This window comes from Heteronotia binoei, chromosome 4 (genome assembly GCF_032191835.1).
Source record: "Heteronotia binoei isolate CCM8104 ecotype False Entrance Well chromosome 4, APGP_CSIRO_Hbin_v1, whole genome shotgun sequence".
NCBI lineage: Eukaryota > Metazoa > Chordata > Lepidosauria > Squamata > Gekkonidae > Heteronotia > Heteronotia binoei.
Genome location: NC_083226.1, coordinates 186472455 through 186492467, shown reverse-complemented (window position 1 = coordinate 186492467; position 20013 = coordinate 186472455). Strand labels below are relative to the sequence as shown.

The 20013-nt window shown below is 53.4% G+C and overlaps 1 protein-coding gene across 1 annotated transcript in view; it reads right to left on the bottom strand.

Moving 5' to 3' along the window:
* Nucleotides 1-18798: 18798 nt before the first annotated feature.
* Nucleotides 18799-20013, bottom strand: part of TESK1 (testis associated actin remodelling kinase 1) — a 36538-nt gene continuing 35323 nt past the window's right edge. The window contains exon 10 of the mRNA XM_060236476.1: nucleotides 18799-19769. Within this exon, the coding sequence (XP_060092459.1) occupies nucleotides 18799-19769 (971 nt within the window). The remainder of the gene's footprint in view (nucleotides 19770-20013) is intronic.

Below are 20013 nucleotides of genomic sequence, written 5' to 3'. Positions count from 1 at the left end.
TGTACCCCTCTCCTTTGCCCACAGAGAGCCCACCCCTTCTCACCCTTAGTTCTGCAGCACCCCAAAAGGTCCCAGCGTCCCAGGGCTTCAAGACCAGCAGCTGAGCCCCTTTCCGCTCACAGTCTTGCCTGCTCTTTTCCCACGTCTTCTGCTCCCAGGACACCCACAAGCACCTCCATCGGAAGAGCGTCCAGCCGAGCGGGCAGCAGCCTGGGGGAGAAGAAGACACAAGAGGAGCCGCATCACCCCCTGCAGAGGCCCTGCTATGGATGGTTGCTTCATGGGGGGCAGCTGGGAAACTCCAGCTTGGCCCACCTCCTGCTGAAGGACTGGACTTGGGGGTGACACCGGCAAGGTTTGGTGACATCTCCCCCACTCCCACCCCAGCTGTAGGGGGAGCCAGGACCCAGGGCTGAGGCAGTTGCTGGCAGGCTGACCATCCACCTAGTGGACCGAGGCCAGAGGACAGGACTTGGGGGCAAGGCTAGAGTATTAACTACATGTGAAATATGATACGGAGATTGTAATGATATGGAGATTGATCCCCATCAGTCCGGCTTTCGCCCGGGCCACGGGACGGAGACAGTGCTGGTTGCCCTGGTAGATGACCTTCAACGGCATCTGGATCGAGGCAGCTTGGCGGTGCTGATGTTGTTGGACCTAGCGGCAGCGTTCAATACGGTCGACCATCGGTTACTGACCTGCTGCCTCGCCAACGCGGGGATTCAGGGGTTGGCCTTACAATGGCTTTCCTCTTTCCTGAGGGTCAGGGACAAAGGGTGGCGATTGGGGGTGAACTGTCCCGGAGACATACGCTTGACTGCGGAGTGCCTCAAGGGGCAGTGCTCTCCCCGATGTTGTTCAACATGTATATGCGCCCCCTTGCCCAGATTGCCCGAAGGCGTGGGTTGGGTTGTCACCAGTACGCCGATGACACCCAGCTCTATCTGCTTATGGCCGGCCGGCCTGCCTGCACCCCAGAAAATTTGGACCAGGCATTACAGGCCGTGGCTAGGTGGCTCAGGCTGAGTGGGCTGAAGCTAAATCCAGCGAAGACAGAGGTTCTTTGCTTGGGCCGTCGTGGCCCGGGAGGGGAAATCCCCCCTGCTGACAGCGGCGCACAAGGTCAATCGTTTGGGGGTACTATTGGAGCCTTCCATAACGATGGAGGCTCAAATAGCAGCCACTGCTAAGTCCACATTTTTTCATCTTAGGCGGGCGAGGCAGTTGGCTCCTTTCCTGGAGCATGACGATCTAGCAACGGTGATTCATGCAACGGTCACCTCGAGGTTGGACTACTGTAATGCCCTCTGCATGGGGCTGTCCCTGTGCCGAACCCGGAAGTTGCAGCTAGTGCAGAATGCCGCTGCCGGCTGTTATTAGGGCTCCCAAGATGGGAGCACATTTGGCCGGGGCTCCAGGGTCTGCACTGGCTACCAATAATATACTGAGTCCGGTACAAGGTGCTGGTTATTACCTTTAAAGCCCTATATGGCCTAGGACCTGCCTACCTTAGGGACCGTCTCTCCCCACATGTTCCTCAGAGAGTACTGAGATCAGGCTCCCAAAATCTGCTTGTTATCCCCGGGTCAAAGGAGGCCCGCCTGAAATCCACCAGGGACAGGGCCTTTTCTGTAACGGCTCCTTTCTGGTGGAACCAGCTGCCGGAAGAGGTGAGGGCCCTGCGGGACCTTGGCCAGTTCCGCAGGGCCTGTAAGACAGCCCTCTTCCAGCTGGCCTATAACTCTGGCACTGGAAACTCTATAGAAGGCTGTAGTGTAGTACTCTGATAGATCGCTTGTTTTATATGTTTTATTATTTTATTGTTTTAACTGCTGTAACTTGATGTATTTTAAATCTAAAATTTATGTTAGATCTTATATGTTGTGAGCCGCCCTGAGCCACTTTGGTGGGAAGGGCGGGATATAAATTGAAATAAACTGAAACTAATAGTTCAAATATTACTTGCATTGCATTTTTTGTTAAGGGTCTTTGAGAAGTTCTTAATGTCTACTTATGTGCTTAATTTGTTTTGTTTCTGTACAGCTCTGTTGGTAATCTGCTGCTTTAACTCAGTGCTGCACTTGTTGACACTGTTACTGTTTTCCCTTAATTTCAAATAAAAGTTCAAATAACAATTAAAAAAGGACTGGTGACTGACTCAAGGTCACACCAGCAGGCACATATTGAGAAGTGGGGGATCAAACCCAGCTCTCCCAGATTACAGTCCCCACTGCTGTCTAATACACCAAAGAGACCTGAGCAAGGCTGTTAAAGACAAGGCTTGAATTCACAGGTTCACGCAAGGACAGAGGAATGCATGTGAACACACAAAACTGCCTTCTACTGAATCAGACCACTGGTCCATCAAGTCAGTCTTGTCTACTCAGGCTGGCAGCTGCTCTCACGGATCTCGAGTGAAGGTCTTTCTGAGCATCTCCTACCTGGTCCTTTTAGCTGGAGATGCCGGGGATTGAACCTGGGAGCTTTTGCATGCTAAGCAGAGGCTCTGCCACTGAGCCACAGCCCCATTCATGGCTCTCCAGGGTCCCAGGTGGAGGTCTTTCCCATCCCTTCCTGCCTGGTCCTTTTAACTGGAGATGCGGGGATTGAACCTGAGACCAAGGAGAAAGTCCTTCCCTTCCCTCGGGACCTTCGGCCGAGCCACACCTCACCCCACCAGGAGCAATAGACTCACCCCTCTGCTGGCAGGATCGCGCCTTCTCCAGCTGCTGGATCGTGTAGTTCTTCTCCCGCTGGAGGTCCCTCCGGTCCTGCTCCCAGCGCTCCCGCTCTCCCTGCAGCTGCCGCTGGGTGCTGTTGCCCGCCCGCCAGCTCTCCTCCAGGGCCCGCCGGGAGGCGTCCAGCTCGGCCTGGGCCCGGGAGAGCCGCTGCAGGGCCGCGCTCAGCTCCTCCGCCTGGTTGCGCAGCAGCTCCGCCTGGGCGCTGCTCTCCGCTCCGTGCCTCTGCGACGCCCCCGCCAGCTCCGCCGACACCTGCCCGTCTGCGGGGCAAAGAGGAAAGGGAGGGGCGGGCAGGGAGGGGGGCGGCGCTCTTGGCCCCTCCGGAGAAGCAGGGGGGCTGCCCCCCACCCCCAGCCAGCGAGGCAGGGCAGGCGGCAGGACTGGCGCTTTGGCCCCCTGGGGGAGGGGGGGGGTAGCTGGGGGTCTACTTACAGCGGAGGCCGAGTCCCAGGCAGGCGGCCAGAAGGAGGAGGAGGAGGAGGGAGGCCAGCAGGGCCAGCGGGAAGCCCCCCGGGATCCGCCGCTTTAGGGGCCCTGCAAGAACAGCCCAGGGACCGGGCCGTCGGGGGTCAGAGCGGAGCGCTACTGCAGCTCCCCCTGGCCTTTCCAGCGCAGTCCCGTCAGGCTGGCTGGCTGGCTCCCTCCCACCCTCCCTCCGCGGCTCACTCACCCGGCAACGGCGAGGGGTGGGGGTGGGGGCCGGGGCTGCCGTCGGGCTGGCTGGGCCGGGCTGCGGCGGGGCAGTTCTCGTAGGTGAGCTCCTCCTCGCCCTCGCTGGCCTCTGCAAAAGAGCAGGAGGAGGAGAGGAGAGGAGAGGGCGTCGGTCTGTCTGTGGGCCTCTGGGGGGGGGCGGCTGCTGCCCTGCCTACCTTCGTGCGGGGGGTCCCCGCCTGGGGGCCGCCTCTTCTCCCCCGGGGGGCTCTTGATGAAGCGCAGGTCCGCGTAGGTCACCCCCTCGGCCATGCCGCGCCCAGCCTTCTCCTCCGACGGGGCCACTCCGACTGGCGCTCCCCGGCTGGAGTCGGAAGCAGAAGTCATGCTCCAAAGCGAAAGCCTAGCTCGGGACCGTCCCCGGCAAGCCCCTCGGCGGAACCCCAAAGGGGGCGTCCTTCCGGTCGCGCGCTACCCTGGGCCCGGCCCGCCTCGTCTAAGCGGCTTCCATTCCCGACAGCGCTGCGGGTGGCTTCGCGGAAGGGAAATGAAGGTTTCCTGCATGGGGCTGAGCGGGCACCTGAAGCGGGGCGACCTCCCCAGAGCAGCCCCAGAGGTGGTGGTGGTGGTGGAGGAGGAGGAGGAGGAGGAGGAGAAGGAGAAGGAGAGCTCTTCAGGCCCTGGCTCGGCAAGGGGGGGGGTCTGCGCGTGAATGTGTTGGGGGGGAGGCATAACCAGTTCCCTGGCTGAGGGAGGCCCCATTTCCCCCACCCCCCTTGATGCCCTGGCAGGGCATGTGGGCCCAGGCTGCCCCGGTTGGGGGTGCTCTCTCCTGTGGGCCGGGAGGTGAGGCAGAGCCCCCCCCCCTCCATTCTGTCCAGCCCCAGTCCCAAGAGGAGGCGACCGGCTGAGGCCGCTGGTTGAACTGGCTGCCACCAAGTAGCCCCCCCCCCAATCCGCCTTCTCTCTCCCTCCTCTCCAGGCCGAGGGGGCTCTGCTGCCCCGATCCTCTCTCCCTCCCAGCCCAGCTGGCCCTCTGGGTCACTCCTTGCCCTTCACCAGCCGCGGGGCACCAGCCAGCTCCCCTCCCCTCTCCTCCCACCCCACCGCAGGGCCACGTGACCCCGCCGCTGTCAGGCGGCCATCTAGCCTCTGTTTAAAAACCTCCAAGGAAGGAGAGCCCACCACCTTCTGAGTTGGAAGGGACCTTCAGGACCATCTAGTCCAACCCCCTGCACAATGCAGGAATCTCACAAACACCTCCCCCGCTTCCTTTCCCCATCACTGCTCAGCAATTTCATCGAATGCCCACGAGTTCTTGCATTGTGAGAAAGGGAGAAAAGTACTTCTTTCTCTACTTTCTCCATCCCATGCATTATCTTGTAAACCTCTAAGACCAACCTTTAAGACCAACTAAGTTTTATTCAGAATGTAAGCTTTCGTATGCTCTTAAGCAGACTTCATCAGACAAAAAGGGGAATGGAAGCAGCAATTCTTAATATAAGTGGGCAGTGTAGAATCATGGGAATGTTTTTAGCAGATTTAAAGAATCACAAAATAAAAATGAGAAATGAAATAGCCTGCACATCTTTGCCCCCACAGCTAGGTCTTCCCACTCCCAAGCAAGCCAGGGAATTGCCGGGGGGGGGGGGGGGTTTGCTTTCTTCCCTCCCTCCCTCGCAGGCCTCCCCCATGGGCTGCTCAGGGGCCCTCAGGATCCGTGGCAGAAGGAGGCACAAGAGGCCGCTCCCCTCGAAGACTGGTCTGTTGACTTGTGGGCCCAGCCTGTGGGGGGAAGCGGGGAGAGTTCCCAGGCCTGAGGTGATGCTTGGCTGCCTCCATCTGCTCCTGACTAACATCTGCTTAGAGATTGCCGGCGCCAGCAGCAGCCACATCCTTCCTACCAAAAGCAAGCACGAGGGCCGTGATTCTCTTGGGCATAGCAGAGCCCAATGATTTCTCAGGAGGTCACATCCGCAGACCTGCAGTTTGTGTGGGCCCCTCTGGCTGGAGAACAACCCCACCCACCCCCCACCTCTGCAGGAAGGTATGGAGGCAGAACTCCTCCCCTGGCTTCTGCGCAGGTGGCCCAGCCCCAGGGAGAGAAAGCCAGCCCCCTCCCCAGCTCCAGGCAGCACAAAGGGGAGCACCTGGTCCCACCTCAGGGAAGGGAGGAGGAAACGCACCCTGCCTAACTCATGCCCACTCCCTGCCTAACTCATGCCAACTCCCAGTGAGTAGAATCATAGAATAGAATCATAGAGTTGGAAGAGACCTCCAGGGCCATCTAGTCCAACCCCCTGCACAATGCAGGAAACTCACAAACACCTCCCCCTAAATTCACAGGATCTTCATTGCTGTCAGATGGCTTTCTAGGCTCTGTTTAAAAACCTCCAAGGAAGGAGAGCCCACCACCTCCCGAGGAGGAAGCCTGTTAGAATCATAGAAGAGTTGAAGGGACCTCCAGGGTCATCTAGTCCAACCCCCTGCACAATGCAGGAAACTCACAAACACCTCCCCCTAAATTCACAGGATCTTCATTGCTGTCAGATGGCCATCTAGCCTCTGTTTAAAAACCTCCAAGGAAGGAGAGCCCACCACCTCCCGAGGAGGAAGCCTGTTAGAATCATAGAAGAGTTGAAGGGACGTCCAGGGTCATCTAGTCCAACCCCCTGCACAATGCAGGAAACTCACAAACTCACAATGCAGGAAACTCTCCCTAAATTCACAGGATCTTCATTGCTGTCAGGTGGCCATCTGGCCTCTGTTCAAAAAAACTCCAAGGAAGGAGTGCCCACCACCTCCCGAGGAGGAAGCCCGTTAGAATCATAGAAGAGTTGGAAGGGACCTCTAGGGTCATCTAGTCCAATCCCCTGCACTGCGGAATCGCTCTAACAGTCAGGAAGTTTTTCCTAATGTTGAGCCGGAAACTCTTGATTTAATTTCAACCCATTGGTTCAGGTACTACCTTCTGGGGCCACAGAAAGCAATTCAACACCATCTTCTACAGGACAGCCCTTCAAGGACTTGAAGATGGTGATCCTATCACCTCTTAGCTGTCTCCTCTCCAGGCTAAACATCCCCAGCTCCTTCAACCTTTCCTCAAAGGACTTGGTCTCCAGACCCCTCACCAACTTCCTCGCCCTCCTCTGGACCCATTCCAGCTTGTCTATATGCTTCTTAAAATGTGGTCCCCAAAACTGAACACCATACTCCAGGTGAGGTCTTACCAGAGCAGAGTAAAGCAATACCATCACATCACGTGATCTGGACACTAGACTTCTGTTGATGCAGCCCAAAATTGCATTTGCCTTTTTAGCCAACACATCACGCTGTTGACTCATGTTCAGCGTATGATACACTAAGACCCCTAGATCCTTTTCGCACATACTGCTGCTAAGACAAGTCTCACCCATCCTATAACCATGCATTGGATTTTTCCTACCTAAATGTAGAACTTTACATTTATCCCAGTTAAAATTCATTTTATTGATTTTAGCCCAGTTTTCCAGCCTGTCAAGGTCATCCTGTATCCTGTTTCTGTCTTCTTCTGTGTTTCCAACCCCTCCCAATTTAGTATCATCTGCAGATTTAATAAGCGTTCCCTCTATTCCTTCATCCAAATAATTGATAAAGATGTTGAACAATACAAGTCCCAGGACAGATCCTTGAAGCACTCCACTTGTCACTCCTCTCCAAGAGGATGAGGAACCATTCACAAGCACTCTTTGGGTGCGATCTGTCAACAAGTTAAAGATCCACCTAACGGTAACAGGATCCAAACCACATTTTACCAACTTGTCAAGAAGGAGAGTATGTGGAACCTTATCAAAAGCCTTACTGAAATCAAGATAAACAATGTCTACAGCATTCCCCTGATCCAGCAAGGTAGTCACATTCTCAAAAAAAGAGATCAGGTTAGTCTGACATGACTTGTTCTTGAGAAAACCATGCTGGCTATTAGTAATCACATCCATTCTTTCTAAATGTTCCAGGACCAACTGTTTGATGATTTCTTCTAAAACTTTTCCAGGTATAGACATCAAGCTGATGGGTCGGTAACATAAGAACATAAGAGAAGCCATGTTGGATCAGGCCAATGGCCCATCCAATCCAACACTCTGTGTCACACAGTGGACAATGTGTGTGTGTGTGTGTATAGCCACTGTTGGACCTCTGCTCCATATTTTTATCCAATCCCCTCTTAAAGCTGGCTATGCTTGTAGCCGCCACCACCTCCTGTGGCAGTGAATTCCACATGTTAATCACCCTTTGAGTAACGAAGTACTTTTTAAAATCCATTTTAACCTGACTGCTCAGCAATTTCATTGAATGCCCACGAGTTTTTGTATTGTGAGAAAGGGAGAAAACTACTTCTTTCTCTACTTTCTCCATCCCATGCATAATCTTGTAAACCTCTATCATGTCACCCCGTAGTTGACGTTTCTCCAAGCTAAAGAGTCCCAAGCGTTTTAACCTTTCTTCATAGGGAAGGTGTTCCAAACTTTTAATCATTCTAGTTCCCCTTTTCTGCACTTTTCCCAATGCTATAATAGTAGTTACCCAGATCATCTTTTTTCCCCTTGAAGATGGGGACAACATTCGCCTGCCTCCAATCTTCCGGCACCTCTCCTGTTCTCCAAAAATTCTCAAAAATAATAGCCAGAGGCTCAGAAATTACATCCGCAAGTTCTTTTAGAACCCTTGGATGTAATTCATCTGGCCCTGAGGACTTGGTTTCATTTAAAGAAACTAGGTGTTTATGTAGGAGAGCCAGTTTGGTGTAGTGGTTAAGTGTGTGGACTCTTATCTGGGAGAACCGGGTTTGATTCCCCACTCCTCCACTTGCACCTGCTGAGATGGCCTTGGGTCAGCCATAGCTCTGGCAGAGGTTGTCCTTGAAAGGGCAGCTGCTGTGAGAGCCCTCTCCAGCCCCACCCACCTCACAGGGTGTCTGTTGTGGGGGAGGAAGGTAAAGGAGATTGTGAGCCGCTCTGAGACTCTTCGGAGTGGAGGGCGGGATAGAAATCCAATATCTTCTTCTTCTTCTTCTACTTCCCCTATGCTGATCCTAGGTTGGAACTTCATACCCTCCTCATATGTTCTGCTTTTTCCATGTTGAGCACCGTTTCCCTCCGAAGAGAAGATTGAGGAAAAGTAGGAATTGAGCAGTTCCGCCCTCTCTTCATTACCCGTTACAATTTCACTTTCTTGCCCTCACAATGGGCCCACCATGTCCTTGCTCTTTTTCTTACTCTGAACATAAGAAAAGAACCCTTTTTTGTTGTTTTTAGCATCATTCGCCAGCCTAAGCTCATACTGAGCTTTAGCTTTCCTAACTTTTTCTCTACAAGAACTAGTGATTTGTTTATGAACATATGAAGCTGCCTTATACTGAATCAGACCCTTGGTCCATCAAAGTCAGTATTGTCTACTCAGACTGGCAGCAGCTCTCCAGGGTCTCAAGCTGAGGTTTTTCATGCCTACTTGCCTGGACCCTTTTCAGGTGGAGATCCTGGGGATTGAACCTGGGACCTTCTGCTTACCAAGCAGATGCTCTACCACTGAGCCACAACCCCATTCATGGCTCTCCAGGGTCTCCAACTGAGGTTTTTCATGCCTACTTGCCTAGACCCTTTTGAGTTGGCGATGCCGGGGATGGAACTTGGGACCTTCTGTTTACCAAGCAGATGCTCTCCCACTGAGCCACTGTCCCTCCGCATTCCTCTTTGGTTATAAGGCCCTCCTTCCCATTCCTAAATTAGTCTTTTTTATTTCTCAAGTCTCTAGAGAGCTGTTTATGGAGCCACTTCAGCTTCTTTAGGCTTTTTCCATTTTTCCTTCTCACAGGAATCGTCTGTGATTGCGCTTTCAGTAGGAACACACCTAGCCTCCAAGGACATGGTTTTGACCATGCATTCCATCTCCCAAGGTCTTTCTATGAGAGGTGGCGCAGTGTAGTGGTTAGAGCATAAGACTGGGCTCTGGGAGACCCAGGTGAGTGTCAAGCTGGGCTCAAATCCCCCCCCTCCCCAAGCTCAAGGGGCAGCCTCAGGATGGTCCCCCTCCCCTCAGCCTCACCCCCTCCCTCCCAGGGCTGTCATGAGGCTACAGTGAAGGGTGGGGGGAGATGGCGTGAGCAGGGGTGTAGACTTTCCAGTGTCCTGGAGGGGAGGGGACTGGGGCTCGGCCAGAGGCATTGCTATGATAGGTCCCTAAAAGAACTGGGATCCAATGACATCAAAGGGAGGAGCCAGTGAAGTCACAAGGAGGGGCCTCCATTATCAGTATCTGTGGAGGCGGGGCCATGGGAGATTTAAAGAGAGGAAAGGAAAGGTCCCCTATGCAAGCACCAGTCCTCTCCAACTCTGGGGTGACGTTGCTTTCACGGCAGACTTTTGATGGGGTGGTTTGCCATTGCCTTCTCCAGTCTTTTACACTTTCCCCCCAGCAAACTGGTACTCCTTTGGCCTCCTCGGAAGGACGGAAGGCTGAGTCAACCTCCAGCCAGCTACCTGAAAACCCAGCTTCCACCAGGGATCAAAATCAGTTCATGAGCAGAGCTGAGGACTGCAGGACTGCAGCTTTAACACTCTGCACTACGAGGCTCCCCAAAAATTCAGCAGGAGCCCCCCTAATAATACCCCTGGGCTGGCCTAAACCCAGGGAAAGGTGGGAAGTGGCCAGTGGTTCTAGTGGCATCTCAGCACTCCCGTGCTGTGTCCTGTGTTTGAAATTCACTTTTAGAAGAGTCACTTTAAGATCAGCCGACATGCATATCACGTGCAGAGGATAAACGAATGGTCACAAATCTGACAGTAAAAGGTAACACAGAAAAGCCTTTAGGGGAACTTTTTAAAAAGTTTCCCTGGATGTTCATTAACAAGTGTCTTGTTTCTGCCTTATTCATAAGGGTAACATTGTGCAGAAATTTACAAAATCGTGGCATCACAGATCACCTTCCTTTGGTAAATGCAGGGCTGAAGTTCCTGAGCTAGGGCAGAATAGAAAACAGTTCCTGTGTATTCAAAGCAGCTGTGCAATAAAACAGCTACTCTGAGGTCCTGACTGAGTGTCCTGGAAGGTTCTAATGTTCTTCTACAGGTTTCTTAGTCTTGTGATTCTTGAAGTTCAATCTGCGTCCCTTGTGTCTGGGGATCTGAAAGACTTTTTTTGCCATCTATGCCTGAAGGAGTACTTCCAACACATGCAAGAACAGAAGAACACTTCAACCTTCCAGGACACTCAATGAGGGACCTTAAAGTAGCTGCTTATTGCTAAGGAACTTCAGAAACAGATGGGATTAGGAGACTGCTAAATTGCAAGCTATTACAACACTCAGAACAATGGAACCCCCAGGACTTAACAGAGATATTGGCTTCTTCTCTCACTACACATGCTAAGTCACTCAGCTCTCACTTATACCCAGAAATCAAACTGTTGTTTTAGAAGATGATGAAGAAGAAGATATTGGATTTATATCCCGCCCTCCACTCCGAAGAGTCTCAGAGCGGCTCACAATCTCCTTTACCTTCCTCCCCCACAACAAACACTTTTAGAAGAGTCACTTTATATGGTGCCACGGGACTCTCTTTATATGGTGCCACGGGACTCAAATTTAGTTCTCACATCTTATGGGGATCTGCTATCTTGGACTTGATTCTCACCAACAAGGAAGAATTGATGTAGTGGAAATTGTGGGCAGAAGTGACCATGTGATTTTGGAATTTACAGTCTTAGGGCAGGGAAAAGCTATACATAGTCAGACCTATAGGTTGGACTTCAGAAAGGCAAACTTCGACAAACTTAGAACTATGCTGGGTAAAATCCCATGGTCACAAATACTTAAGGAGAAGGGGGTTCAGGAGGGGTGGGAGTTTCTTAAAAGCAAAATACTGAAAGCACAATCACAGACAATTCCTATGAGAAGAAAAAATGGGAAAAACCTAAAGAAGCCGAAATGGCTCCATAAACAGCTCTCTAAAGACCTGAGAAATAAAAAAGACTCCTTTAGGAATTGGAAGGAGGGCCTTATAACCAAGGATGAATATAAACAAATCACCAGTGCTTGTAGAGAAAAAGTTAGGAAAGCTAAAGCTCAGTATGAACTTAGGCTGGCCAAAGATGCTAAAAACAACAAAAAAGGGTTCTTATGTTCAGAGTAAGAAAAAGAGCAAGGACACGGTAGGCCCATCATGAGGGCAAGAAAGTGAAACTGTAACAGGTAATGAAGAGAGGGCGGAACTGCTCAATTCCTACTTTTCCTCAGTCTTCTCTTTGGAGGGAAACGGTGCTCAACATGACAAAAACAGAACATATAAGGGGGGTATGAAGTTCCAACCTAGGATCAGTATAGGGGAAGTACATAAACATCTAGTTTCTTTAAATGAAACTAAGTCCTCGGGGCCAGATGAACTGCATCCCAGGGTTCTAAAAGAGCTTGCGGATGTAATTACTGAGCCTTTCTTATTTTTGAGAATTCTTGGAGAAAAAGGAGAGGAGCCAGAAGATTGGAGGCGGGCAAATATTGTCCCCATCTTCAAGAAGAGAAAAAAGGAGGATCCAGGTAACTACCAACCTGTGAGCTTGACATCTATACCTGGAACGGTTTTAGAACAAATCATCAGTCAGTCATAGAACATTTAGAAAGGATGGCTGTGACTACTAAGAGCCAGCATCATTTTCCCCAGCATCGTTTTCTCAAGAACAAGTCATGTCAGACTAACCTGATCTCTTTTTTTTGAGAAAGTGACTATCTTGCTGGATCGGGGGAATGCTGCAGACATCGTTTATCTTGATTTCAGTAAGGCTTTTGATAAGGTTCCACATACTCTCCTTCTTGACAAGTTGGTAAAATGTGGTTTGGATCCTGTTACTGTTAGGTGGATTTGTAACTGGTTGATGGATTGCACACAAAGAGTTCTTGTAAATGGTTCCCCATCCTCTTGGAGAGGAGTGACAAGTGGAGTGCCTCAAGGATCTGTCCTGGGACCTGTTTTCTTCAACATCTTTATCAATGATTTGGATGAAGGAATAGAGGGAATACTTATTAAATTTCCGATGATACTAAATTGGGAGAAGACGACTGCAGATTTATACCCCGCCCTTCTTTTTGAATCAGAGACTCAGAGTGGCTTACAATCTCCTATATCCTTTCCCCCCGCAACAGACACCCTGTGAGGTGGGAAGAGCTGAGAGGGCTCTCACAGCAGCTGCCTTTTCAAGGACAACTCCTACAAGAGCTATGGCTGACCCAAGGCCATTCCAGCAGCTGCAAGTGGAGGAGTGGGGAATCAGACCCAGTTCTTCCAGATAAGAGTCCACACACTTAACTACTACACCAAACTGGGGAGCGGTTGCAAATATAGTAGAAGACAGAAACAGGATACAGCATGATCTTGACAGGCTGGAAAACTGGGCTAAAACCAATAAAATGAATTTTAACTGGGATAAATGTAAAGTTCTGCATTTAGGTAGGAAAAATCCAGTGCATGGTTATAGGGGAGACTTGTCTTAGCAGTAGTATGTGTGAAAAGGATCTAGAGGCCTTAGTGAATCATACGCTGAACATGAGTCAACAGTGTGATGCGGTGGCTAAAAAGGCAAATGCAGTTTTGAGCTGTATCAGAAGTCTAGAGTCCAGATCACGTGATGTGATGGTATCTGGTTTACTCTGCTCTGGTAAGACCTCACCTGGAGTCTTGTGTTCAGCTTTGGGCACCACATTTTAGGAAGGATCTAGACAAGCTGGAAGGGGTCCAGAGGAGGGCGACAAAGATGGTGAGGGGTCTGGAGACCAAGTCCTATGTGGAAAGGTTGAAGGAGCTGGGGATGTTTAGCCTGGAGAGGAGGCGGCTGAGAGGTGATAGGATCACCATCTTCAAGTCCTTGAAGGGCTGTCCTATAGAGGATGGGGTGGGATTGTTTTCTGTGGCCCCGGAAGGCAGGACCAGAACCAGTGGGTTGAAATTAAATCAAGAGTTTCTGGCTCAACGTTAGGAAGAACTTCCTGTTAGAGCGATTCCTCAGTGGAACAGGCTTCCTTGGGAAGTGGTGGGCTCTCCTTCCTTGGAGATTTTTCAACAGAGGCTAGATGGCCATCTGACAGCAATGAAGGTCCTGTGAATTTAGGGGGAGATGTTTGTGAGTTTCCTGCCTTGTGCAGGGGGGTGGACTAGATGACCCCAGAGGTCCCTTCCAACTCTTCTATGATTCTAACAGACTTCCTCCTCGGGAGGTGGTGGGCTCTCCTTCCTTGGAGGTTTTTAAGCAGAGGCTAGATGGCCGTCTGACAGCAATGAAGATCCTGTGAATTTAGGGGGAGGTGTTTGTGAGTTGCCTGCATTGGGCAGGGGGTTGGACTAGATGACCCTGGAGATCCCTTCCAACTGTTCTATGATTCTAACAGGCTTCCTCCTCGGGAGGTGGTGGGCTCTCCTGCCTTGGAGGTTTTTCAACAGAGGCTAGATGGCCATCTGACAGCAATGGAGATCCTGTGAATTTAGGGGGAGGAGTTTCTGAGTTTAGAGCAGTTCCTCAGTGGAACAGGCTTCCTCCTTGGGAGGTGGTGGGCTCTCCTTCCTTGGAGGTTTCTAAACAGAGGCTAGATGGCCATCTGACAGCAATGAAGAGCCTGTGAATTTAGGGGGAGGTGTTTGTGAGTTTCCTGCATTGTGCAGGGGGTTGGACTAGATGACCCTGGATGTCCCTTCCAACTCTTCTATGATTCTAACAGACTTCCTCCTCGGGAGGTGGTGGGCTCTCCTTCCTTGGAGGTTTTTCAACAGAGGCTAGATGGCCATCTGACAGCAATGAAGGTCCTGTGAATTTAGGGGGAGGTGTTTGTGAGTTTCCTGCCTTGTGCAGGGGGGTGGACTAGATGACCCCAGAGGTCCCTTCCAACTCTTCTATGATTCTAACAGACTTCCTCCTCGGGAGTTGGTGGGCTCTCCTTCCTTGGAGGTTTTTAAGCAGAGGCTAGATGGCCGTCTGACAGCAATGAAGATCCTGTGAATTTAGGGGGAGGGGGTTGTGAGTTTCCGGCATTGTGCAGGGGGTTGGACTAGATGACCCTAGAGGTCCCTTCCAACTATGATTCTGATTTTAAAAGAGCAAGTTTCCCACTTGACCCATCTTACCTCAAGCTGGAAGATGGAGTACCCCTCAAGGATAATAGACTGTACAGAGAAAATACAACTGAACTGTTGTTTAGCTCAACTTACCCACCCTGACATAAGTGCAGCCATTGGATCTTGAACAGAAAGACCACGATTGGAATGCCATAAAGAGAGTTGTAAAATACTTCACTGGAAGAGCTGATCTGGAACTGAAGATCTCAGCTGACAACAACCCACATTGGTTGGATATCTGGATGCAGACTGAGCTGAAGGTACTGCTTACTGCAAATCAGTAGGTAGCCACAACCTGACCAGCTGGACAAGACGCAAGAAAGCTTAGTCCTCAACAGAAGCTGAATTAGACTCTGCAGCTGAAGCCTGCAATGATCATGAATGAATGGACCATGCACCTGTTGAAAGACTTTGGCGCAGAAGAACCTTTTCCAATAGCCCTGCTTGAAGACAACAGGCCTTGTCTAACTTTAATCAAGAGCATCTAAGGCAAGACACTTCTGTGAGAAGCCACAAGGTGGGGCTGTTGCAACAAGAAGGACCAATTGAAGTAAACAGACCCAAGCGGGCAGCCGTGTTGGTCTGAAGTAGTAGAACAAAACAGGAGTCAATTGCACCTTTAAGACCAACTTAGTTTCATTCAGAACTCAAGCTGAAGTTCTGTCCTTCTGAAGAGACGATTGCTGACATCCTGACCAAGCCGCTCAGCAAGAAGTCTGAGCACCTGCAAGAGAGGTGGAACCTTCATGACTTCATTCCTGAACTTGAGAAGATGTTGGGTTGTCACTTCCTGAAGTCATGAGATAATTGTTCGTTTATGCATGCTGATGCTCAGCTAGTTTAGAGGCAGAGCCGACGGGCTCCTCTGCACGTATCTCCCGCCAGAAACTAAGTGTCAATATACATATTGATCAGTATTGGTGAGCTCTAATTGGGTAATCAATACATTGGGGATGGACTAGGGCGAAAGGATGCCGTTTCAGTTTTCGGATCCTTTGCTTGCATCTGTAGTCCTCCACACCAGTTGCTTTTAGACCTGAGAGTGGACATGTAGACAGAAGACAGGCAGGATGTTCTCCTTTCCTTGCTTTGCAGAACTCTTTCCTCATTCCTTAAGTAAAGATTAGTTTTAAAGCAAAATGCATGTGGGCTGACTGCTTAGCACTTTATTTCTGCTTCACTCTCCTAAGAATCTCTTAACACTCCCCCCCACACACCACCACCACTCCACACAGCTTGGCAAAGCCCAGCAGAGCAGGGATGCTTCTGTTCAGACCGGAGGGGATGGGGAGGAGGGAGGGAAGCGGGTTGGGGGGCAGCCCCAGAGGACAGGGATTTGGGACCGGGGCTGCCTTCAAGTCCCAGGCAATTTCTGGCGAGCCCCTAAGGTTTTCCGGCCCAGAGGTGTTCAGGGATGGCTCTGCCATTGCCTGCCTCTGCGCAGCAACACTGGGCTTCCTGGGCCGACCCTCCTCAGCCTCCAGGAAGTGGCAAGACTGGGCTACCGGGGGGGGGGCTATACTGTGCCACTGGGTTCGAATCCAGCCGGGCCAGCATCAGTCATAGCATCCTAGAGTTGGAAGGAACCTCCAGGGCCATCTAGTCCAACCCCCTGCACAATGCAGGAAACTCACAAACGCCTCCCCCTAAATCTACGGGATCCTCATTGCTGTCAGGTGGTTTCTAGCCTCTGTTGAAAAACCTCCAAGGAAGGAGAGCCCACCACCTCCTAAGGAGGAAGCCTGTTAGAATCATAGAAGACCTGGAAGGGACCTCCAGAACCATCTAGTCCAACCCCCTGCACAATGCAGGAAACTCACAAACACCTCCCCCCAAATCTACGGGATCCTCATTGCTGTCAGGTGGCCTTCTAGCCTCTGTTTAAGAATCTCCAAGGAAGGAGGGCCCACCACTTCCTGAGTTGGAAGGGACCTCCAGGGCCATCTAGTCCAACACCTGCACAATGCAGGAAACTCACAAACACCTCCCCCTAAATTCACAGGATCTTCATGGCTGTCAGATGGCAATCTAGCCTCTGTTTCAAAACCTCCAAGGAGAGCCCACCACCTCCTGAGGAGGAAGCCTGTTCCACTGAGGAATCACTCTAACGGCCAGGAAGTTCTTCCTCATGTTAAGCCGGAAACTCTTTTGATTTAATTTCAACCTTCTGGGGCCACAGAAAACAATTCCACACCATCCTCTATAGGACAGCCCTTCAAGTACTTGAAGATGGTGATCCTCTCACCTCTTCCTCTCCAGGCTAAACATCCCCAGCTCCTTCAACCTTTCCTCACAGGACTTGGTCTCCAGACCCCTCACCATCTTCATCGCCTTCCTCTGGACCCCTTTCAGCTTGTCTAGATCCTTCTTAAATTGTGGCGTCCAAAACTGAACACAAGACTCCAGGGGAGGTCTAACCAGAGCAGAGTAAAGCCATACCATCACCTCACATGATCTGGACACTAGACTTGGGGCAGCATGGAATGCAGCCAGAGAGGCAGGTCTTCCATTGATCCGTCAGCGGAAGGAAAGCCGCCACGAACGTCATCTTCCTGAAGCCAAACCTTCCCCAAGGACTCTGCAGAGGCCGACCTCTCCCTGGCCGAAGTTCTGGAGAAGGTCTCAGCTGATGGCAGGCAGGATGGGTCCCACCCCTCGGGGCAGCTGCTCTCCCACCTCACCCTGCTCTTCCTTTCCTGAGGGGGCGGGGGTGGCCGCCCACCCTGCTCCAAGGGCTGCAACCCGGGTCTCTCCCTGTGTGGGGCTCAGCAACAGCTCCCCACTCAGCTCAAAAGAGTAAATTCTGCTGCCAAGACAGACACTTGTGTCTTTGTGTCCTAGAAGATATTGGAAGAAGATATTGGATTTAGATCCCGCCCTCCATTCCGAAGAGTCTCAGAGGCTCACAATCTCCTTTACTTTCCTCCCCCACAACAGACATCCTGTGAGGTGGGTGGGGCTGAGAGAGCTCTCACAGCAGCTGCCCTTTCAAGGACAACTCCTGCCAGAGCTATGGCTGACCCAAGGCCATGCTAGCAGGTGCAAGTGGAGGAATGCGGAATCAAACCCGGTTCTCCCGGATAAGAGTCCGCTCACTTAACCGCTACACCAAACTGGCTCTCACAGAAGCTGCCCTTTCAAGGACAATGTGAGGGCTATGGCTGACCCAAGGCCCTTCCAGCAGGTGCAAGTGGAGGAGTGGAGGATCAAGCCCGGTTCTCCCAGATAAGAGTCTGCACACTTAACCACTACACCAAACTGGCTCTCACAGCAGCTGCCTTTTCAAGGACCACCTCTGCCAGAGCTATGGCTGACCCAAGGCCATCCCAGCAGGTGCAAGTGGAGGAGTGGGGAATCAAACCTGGTTCTCCCAGATAAAAGTCCGCGCACTTCACCACTGCACCAAACTGGCTCTCTTGGGATGCGCCAAGCCTCTTCCTTCTCCTCCCCCAGCAATGGAGCTGCTCCCCCCCCCCCCCGCCCAGTGTGCCAGTTCAGCTGCAGAATAACCAGACCAGCACCGAGAAGACACCTCTCCGGTTTTATTTCTCCAACACTTTAAATAAGCGGTATATATTAAGTTGCCTTTCCCGTCCTTAGAAACGCAGCTGGGTTCTCTCCCCCCACAGAGCGCTGAATGTCCGGGGAGGGGGGGGGGGCTGAGCCCCATTCAGGATGCGCTCCGGTCACCATGATTGCACCAGTGGGGGAATGCTACAGCCCCCCGCCCCCGCCGTGACCCACAGCCTTTGCAGCCCAGAACCCACTGTCTCCCCCATTCCACAGGAGCAACCGGTGCCCCCCCTCACCGTCTATGAGCCCTGAGGCCCCCCTCCCTGGCCTCTGGTCCCTGCACAGAGGGACGGACCTCGACAGCTCACAGGACCCCCCAAAGCCCTTCTGCCTCCCCCAATAAAAGGGCCACTCCAAGCCAAGGCAACTCCGCCCTGCTGAGGAGCCCCCTCCCCACCGGCCTCAGAGTCCACCTCCTCCTGAGGAAGGCTGCTTTGGGGGAAGTTGGGGGGGAGGCACTGTGCGGGGGGGAGCAGCAGGTGCGTGTGTGTGTGTGCAAAGACGTGTAAAAGTCCCAGCCCTGTTATTGCACTTCTGGCAAGGATTTGGGGGGGTGCCATCCACCCGCCCCCCCATTTTTAACAGCACCTTTCAGGCGGGCCCCCGGAGGCCACACAGCACCCCCCTCAAACCCCGAGGAGGGCCAGCGTGGGGGTCTCGCAGAAGCCGGGCGCCCCTGCAGCAGCCTTCCGGGCTGGCCCCTAGGACTGAGCTTCAGGCAGTTTGCGGCTGGGCTCGGCCTGCCCGGCTCCTGGCGGCCCCCCCTTGTGCTGCTGCTGCTGGCGCTGTGGGCACAGGAGGCTCTTGGCCTCGCAGCCCAAGCTACGGTAGCGGGGGGCGCTGGCGGCCGGCCGGCGGCAGACGGAGGCGAGGCTGAAGGTGAAGGGGCCGAGGCAGCAGGCGGGGCAAGGCAGGGCCTCCTCCGAGTCCGGGGCGCCACCCCTGGCCACCACTTGCTCCTCCGGCTGCCCGCCATCCACAGTGCTGGGGGCCGTGCTGAGCTCCGACAGCCCCCCGCCCCAGCCCTGGTGGGCCTTGGCGACAAGGAGGCCGTTGGGGGGCCAGCAGCGGGGCGGGGGGCCGGAGAGGTCCGTGCGGATGCAGGTCGGGGTGCCGTTGGGTGCGGCGGGGCCGTCGGGGCCGCGGCAGAAGTCCGTGGGCCGGAGGGGCGGGCCGGAGGGAGAGGGGGGGAGGCGGCTGCAGTCCAGGGCCAGGAAGGTGGGGGGGCTGCCGGGGGGCTGGGGCGGCTGCCCTCGGCGAGGGGGCTCTGGGGAGGCGGGCAGCGAGCGGCACTTGCGCCGGGGGGGCGCAGGCTCCGCAGAGGAGAAGTCACATTGCGCCTCCACCGCCGGCTCAGGCGTGATGGGTGCCCCGGGGGGCGGGAAGGGCGAGGGGGGCGGCAGGGCGAAGGTCAGCGAGATGAGGGACTTGCTGGGCGTGTCGAAGAGCTTGATCCGGCCCCCCTGGAGGTCCTGGCGGCGCGAGAAGGGGTTGACCCGCGGCGGGGTGGCCTCCGGGGCGGCAGCGCGGGGCAGGCGGGGCGAGCCTGGCGGGAAGACGTCCGACTGGCTGCGGGAGAGGCGCTGGTCTGGCGGGAGGAGCTGCTGGGCGGGCAGGCCCGACAGAGGCTTGCGGGGCTTCACCTCCTGGACCACTGCAGCTGCTGCTTGGCCTGGGTGCAGAGAGAGGGGGAGGCTCAATGGCCTGTGTGGCAGCCGGCCAGACCAGCCCCACCCACAGCACCCAACAGAAAAAGAGTGGGGAGGGGGAAAGAGGAAGCCCCTGCCCCAAAGGGAGCTCAGCGCCTTCCCGGCTCAGCCCTTCCTCCCACCCCCGGAAGTCCAGCAGGAAGCTGGTGGCCGCGACACTCCGGACAAGCAAAAGGAAAAGGTTCTTTCCACAGGGAGGGACGGAAA